This window comes from Coptis chinensis, chromosome 2 (assembly GCF_015680905.1).
Source record: "Coptis chinensis isolate HL-2020 chromosome 2, ASM1568090v1, whole genome shotgun sequence".
Classification (NCBI taxonomy): domain Eukaryota; kingdom Viridiplantae; phylum Streptophyta; class Magnoliopsida; order Ranunculales; family Ranunculaceae; genus Coptis; species Coptis chinensis.
In genome coordinates, this window is record NC_141457.1 from 40963592 (window position 1) to 40970268 (window position 6677).

The following is a 6677-nucleotide window of genomic DNA, read 5'->3' on the forward strand; positions in this document are numbered from 1 at the left end:
ATTATCTTTGGATATGGAACCGCACGAAATTGTGTATTTCGGTTGCATCAAACTGCTTGCCATTATCAGATATTAACTCAGCAGGGATGCCAAAACGACAAACTATATCTTTTCACAAAAAGCGCTTGACATTGGAAGCTTGAATATGCACTAAGGGTTGTACTTCCGCCCATTTAGTAAAGTAATCTGTAGCAACCAGCAAGAAACAAACATTTCCTGGAGCTCTAGGGAAAGGGCCGATGATGTGTAAACCCCACTTTGCAAATGGCCATGGAGAAAAAATTGGATGTAATTCTGTGGCAGGTAGAATGCCTATGTTGTAGTGCTTCTGGCAAGGAATGCATGTCTGAGAAATATGTTTGGCATCTAGCTACATACGAGGCCACCAATATCCCTGTGTCATTGCTTTATGAGCTAAATTTCGACCAACGGCGTGATTGCCACAAATGCCTGCATGAATTTCTTGCAACATAAGTAGACCTTCTGTTTTGGTGAGGCATCTAAGCATGGGAGACAAGGGATGTCCTTTTCTATACAATTGTAGAACACCATTTGACGAAGATACTATTACAAATTTCTAAGCGTCTCGCTTGACCGTTTCAGCGAGTTGGGGTTTGAAGGGATGATGCCGTTGCTCAGAAAGGTAATTAATGGGGTTCGCCAATCTTCAGTTGGTGCTTCTAACATAGGTAGATTAAAAATGTGTGGCTCCTTTGTTGATTTGTCGACATTCTAGTCACCTTGAACAATTATTGTGTCATTTCCTTCAGTACACATTCCTCCATCTAGCAGGGAGTCAATGTTTAATTTGTTAGGCAACAAAACTTCGTCATTGTCATACTTTCTTTTTCTGGTGTTCACAACATGAATACTTAAAGGTGATGGCTCTGAAGAAGCAGTGAAAAAACAGCACACATTAATGTATATGTCAGTAAGCTGCTCAACTGACAAGTCAATACTTGGGTCTTGTTGGAAGTCAATCTGACGTTTCTTAGTCCATCAATAGCGACTGCTGCAGAGAGGTATGCTAAGGCGTCTGCATGTCTAATGTCGTTTCGAGGTCTTTGAATGATTAAAATGTCATCAAATTGACAAGCAAGCCTATGGATTAAGTCTAGATATGCTGCCATCTTATCATCCCATGCTTCAAAAGAGCCTTCAAATTGACTTGCCACTAATCGAGAGTCTGTAAAAACCTGAAGCTTTCGAACTTTAAATTCTAAAGCGGTACGCATGACATAAAGGACTACTTCATATTCTGCTGCATTGTTAGATGCTTTGAAACTGAAACGAACTGAGCGCTCAATTACTGAATCACCAGGCTTAATAAAAACACACCCAAGCCTAGATCCAAACTTGTTATGTGAACCGTCTGTGTAGACTATCCAGACGTCTGAAGACGGGGTAATAGATGTGGATGATACCTGGTTACCCCTAATTGTTGCCTCATCAAATGATGGGCTTTCATCTTGATTATTTTTAGGGACCATATCATCGATTGGAAAATCCGACATCAAAGATGCAAGAACATGACCTTTTTCAGAAGTGTGCGGTTCGAAAGTAATGCTATATGCACTCAAATAACTTTCCCATTCAGCCAGTCTACTTGATTCTTGTGCATTATGGAGCACTTTGCGAAGAGGGTACTCAGTGTATACCTTGACCAATCGTCCTTGAAAGTACGGCTTAAGGCATCTTGCAGAGTGAACCATAGCGAGAGCAATTTTCTCAATTCTTGAATATCTAGTTTCCGCCCCCGTTAGAGTTTTGCTAATGAAAAAAATTGGACGCCCATCTTCGCCATCAACAAACAAAACGGCACTTACCGCCTTGTCTGTGGCAGCCAAGTAAATTCCTACAGGTTCCCTTGTAGCTGGACTAGCCAGAATGGGAGGTGAAACCAAATATTTTTTAATTGACTGAAAGGCATTTTCACAGTCATCATTCCATACTACTGAGTCTTTTAACGTTTGAAAGAAAGGACAACATTTATCAGAATATTTGGAGATGAAACGATTTATTGCTGCCAGGCGCCCCGTGAGTTGTTGTATCTCCTTCTTTTTCTTTGGTGATAGCATATCGAGGATTGCTCTGATTTGTTCAGGGTTTGCTTCAATTCCTTTGCGAGTCATCAAGTAACCCAAGAACTTCCCTGAGATCAAGCCAAAAGAGCATTTTGAAGGATTGAGCTGCATATTAAACTTTTCCACTCTTGTGAATACTTCTTGTAAATCTACCAGATGATCACTACTGATTTTGGATTTAACAACCATGTCGTCAATGTATGCTTCCATAATTTTGCCTAGCATGTCTCCAAATATAGTATTGATCATTTGCTAGTAAGTGGCGCCAACATTCTTCAACCCGAAAGGCATCACTTAATAGCAAAAAATACCTTGATCAGTTATGAATGATGTTAATTCTTGATCTTCACCAGACAACAGGATCTGATAGTATCCTGAAGAAGCGTCCATAAATGATAAGCGTGGAAATCAGGATGTGGCATCAACAAGTTCTGATATCCATGGAAGAGGGAATGGATGTATGGGGCGTGCTTTGTTAAGATTGGTGAAGTTGATGCATACTTTCATCTTGCCATTCTTCTTCTGCACTGCTACCACGTTGGACAACCATCTAGGGTATGAAACTGGGCGAATAAAATTGACAGAGAGTAAACGATCAATCTCTTCTTTAACCTTTAGCTTTCTATCAGGAGCCATACATCTGGGCTTTTGTCGTACAGGCTTAACACTTGTATCAATGTCAAGCTTGTGACAGGCAACATTTGGGTGTATACCTGGCATTTGCTCCAAAGACCAAGCAAAAATGTTCTTGTTCTTTCTGAGTAGAGTAACCATTTCGCTTTGTTCATTTTTTGATAGCTCGGCTGATATGAAGGTTGTTTCTTTGCTAGATTCTCCAATTTGAACTTCTAAGAGGCGGTCTATAGTCGGTGGTCCTTCACTTGATGATATGGTGAAACATATTATTTGTGGTGCGGATTGTGCTTGAATGACTTCTTGTGAATTGCTTAAAATTGTGTTTCCATGCATATCAGATTAACGGTAATCATCTAATACTTTTTCGTGACAACGGCTAGAAGCCATCTGATCTCCTCGTATTTTGCAAATTTTGTTTAGAGATGGAAATTTCACTGCTTGGTGGAGGGTAGAGACAACAACACCCATACAGTGGAGCCAATCCTTACCTAAAATTGCGTTGTAGGAAGATTTGCAGTTCATTAAAAGAAAATTAATGTTGACCGCCTTATCCATGAGTTTGACTGGTAAAGAAACTCTTCCGACCGGAGTTGCTGCTGTTCCATCAAAACCGATTATTGGGTTGTTATCTATGACAATCAAATTTTCTGAAAGTTTCATGTCATTGTAACAACCTACAAAAATTACACTAGCAGAACTTCCAGTGTCTATCATGACACGCTGCACTCGCCATAGACCAATGTAAGCTGTTATAACGATGACATCGTAATGAGGGTGATGGATGCCAATTAGGTCTCTGTTAGTAAAACACATTGGGCTTGGTTCGATGGTTTCTATGCGAGTTCCTTCAACAAAATCGAAGCTATTTACGTGATATAACTCACGTAAAAATCCCAACTTTTCTCTTTGCTCACATTTTTGTTTTGTGCGTGACACGTCATTGATTCTGGTGTGACCAGCTTTGATGACATTGTAACCTGAGATTGACAAATTCTGTTGAGCACTTTTAATGCTTAAGAATTCCTCTAGCTGTCCCTTCTCTACTAGCTTTTGTATCTTTCCTCGTAAAGATCTGTATTATTCAGTTTCGTGACCAAAGTCATTGTGGAAAAGACACCATAGATTTTTATCACGCGTAGACTTTGTACCTTCGGGTAAAGGCATTGGAGGGAAAAGCAGATTGCGACTTTTAATCTTCTCATAGATTGAGGAATATTTGGTATTCAGTGGAGTGAGCTTCATTTCTTCACGAAAATTGTTGGTCTTTTTAAGATCCTGCTTCGGTTGTTGAGTTTCCATTATGCTTTGTTTCTGCTTGCTTTTGGTATTTGTAGATTCTTTTCCTCTAAAATCTTTGTCCCTTGAAGTTCGTGCTGCTGCATCTATTTCAACATTGATAAACTGTAGCTTTCGTGTGAACAAGTCAGATTTTGTCTGGGGAGGATCTCTTACCAGTGAGTTATATATTCCGATAGTATCAAAACGGAGAGCTTCTTTGAATGCATGAATGATCATCATAGCTGGCACATTTGTGACACCTGCTTGGATTTGGCAAAATTGGACAACGAATTTTGCAAGTGGTTCATCCTTCTGTTGTTTTGTGTTTAGCAAGATATTGACATCTTTAGGACGAGTCCAATTATGTTGAAATCGATCTGTGAACTGATTTGCTAACTCCTGGAAAGATTCGATATATCTAGCTGGAATTTCTGATAGCCATCGCAAAGCTTCCCCTTTTAGGGTTGCCAGAAAAAGTTTGCAGAAGAGAGCGTCATCCTTACGCCAAAGAACTAGCCTGCTTTTGAACTCCATAACATGGTTGTTTGGATCACCTTCTGCTTCATCGTACTTAGGCAACTTTGGCTGTTTGAAACCTTCCCCGATGTTACGATTTTGTATCGCCAGAAAAACGTCCAACGATGTCTTCATTTACGGCTAAGTCTTTCCAATGTTTTTCTTTTAGATCAGTATTATTCATTGCCTTTTTAATGATGTCTGTAATCTGTTGTTTAGTATATGTTATTCCTGATTTGTTTGGCGACGGACGATTTGTGGTTGAACTTCTTGACCTTGTGTCACATGCGCTTGCCCCCAGTTGTTGTCCATATCTGGAAACCTTGGGTGCTCTAGACTGCGAGACCTATGACGGAAGTTTGAAATGTCTCGGTGCACTGGAGAGTAATCTATATGATGTGTGTTATCTCTATGTCGGTCTTCCAGTTGTCTTCTGCACTGATTCCTTTCATTCAAGTCAAGTCTTAGGTCGTGATTTAGATCTTGCCTGAGGTCATAGCTCGATTGTCCCAAGTGAGTTCTAATGTTGGGTGGTATCATCCGATTTGACCACTGTAATGTGCTGCTATCATGGCTTACGAGGTTTGTATTACCTCGGTAGTATGGTTGGTAGCTTGTTGGGTGTGAATCAGACTCCCTTGGGGAGATACGATGACTGGTATGTGACCTGTGATGTTGTCTATCACGCCTGCTATTACGACCATTGACATCAGGAGTCCTCAATCAGTGGTTCGGAATCTTTCGCTATTGCTTTGCAAGCGATGGAATACACTGTGGTTTTCTCCAGATCTTGGGATTCTTGATGGAATAGATGAAGCAGTATCATTGTTGTCTATCTGTACTTGCTTCCCTTCATTTATTTGCTTCTGTAAGTCCGCGTTATGCTCCTTTTCCCTTCTAGGTTTGTTATGCAGAGCCTCCAGAGTCATTTCTTCATCACCTATGTCCATATCATTTGGATCTGCAACCATATTTGCATCTACATCTGGATCTACATCTAGATCTACATCTGGCGAATTTGTATCATTAGGAAGAGAAGATACTGGAGCCTGTGACCTTGGAAATTTAGATCTCCGCTGTCTTGGTACTGGAAGTAACAAAGGTGGAGCATGTTAGTTTGATGCAGCTTGATCGACACGAACTTCAGCAGTTTGTTGATTGTTTCCCTCGGATGGTTGTGCTCTTGCCTGCTTGTTCGCTAGAGATCTTGCTATAGTAGCCATTGACAAAGATTGAGAGAGATACGTGGAAGAGAGAACGTTAATAAGAACCGCATACGGCGCCAATTATGTTTGGGTAAGAATTCACCAAGACACACTATTGAACCTGCAAGGGGAGATGTTGTGTAAAGAATGAGACTGTGCCTTTAATGGCTGCCTACGTATCTAGAATATGTTTCCTGAATCAAGTATCTAAAAGTGTAGTTCTTTGTTAAGTGAAGAGTCCTATTTATAGAAATAGAAAGGACTCTCACTAGATAGGACTGGTTAATTAACACGTGACATGTGACCCACTTCGGATCGACTGGACACATGGGCCCGTCGATGTCTAACTTAACATGTGAGCCATCCAAGTAGCTAACTATAATTGTGAGCCATCCAGATGGCTAAGTGGACATGTGAGCCGTCCAAGTGGCTAACTATAATTGTGAGCCATCTAGGTGGCTAAGGATCGGTCACTTAGACTTAATGTAAAGACTAAGTCCCTAATGAAGTCGTTAGCCAGGGTACGAATGTGGAGGTACGTACAGTAATCTTAAAAAATAGTTAACAGAAAATCGTTAACTAGACGCAACTGTATCGAAATAACCTCAACGAATAGTTAACGAGAAATTGGAAAGTGAATGCAAATGCATCGAACTAACCTTAAAAAATAATTAATGAGAAATCGGAAGCCTTAAAGAATAATTAACGAGAAATGGGAAACTGGATGCAACTACATTGAACTAGCGTAAAAAAATAATTAACTGGAGAAATTGGAAACTGGATGCAACTGCATTGAACTAACCTCATAAAATAATTAATGAGAATTCAGAAACTGGATGCAAATACGTTGAACTAACCTCAAAGAATAAAAAACTTGATACAAATGTATCGAGCTAACCTTAAAGAATAATTAACGGGAAATAAGCAACTGGAGGCAAATGCATTTAACTAATCTCAA

The 6677-nt window shown here is 40.0% G+C and overlaps 1 protein-coding gene across 1 annotated transcript; it reads right to left on the minus strand.

The window, feature by feature from the left end:
• Positions 1–3059: 3059 nt before the first annotated feature.
• Positions 3060–4649, minus strand: LOC147516055 (uncharacterized). The gene is made up of 2 exons (XM_086593153.1): positions 3869–4649; positions 3060–3697 (listed from the first exon to the last, which is right to left on the minus strand). Exons 1-2 carry the CDS (start codon positions 4647–4649, stop codon positions 3060–3062), a joined length of 1419 nt encoding a protein of 472 aa, XP_086449279.1.
• Positions 4650–6677: the final 2028 nt, after the last annotated feature.

What these genes read in the sequence shown, in the direction of transcription:
- LOC147516055 (XM_086593153.1), bottom strand. Translation starts at nt 4,649, where the DNA reads ATGAAGACATCGTTGGACGTTTTTCTGGCGATACAAAATCGTAACATC. An exon ending in TCCAATGCCTTTACCCGAAG is followed by an intron (nt 3,698 to 3,868) that starts GTACAAAGTCTA and finishes TGTCAATCTCAG; the next exon opens with GTTACAATGTCATCAAAGCT.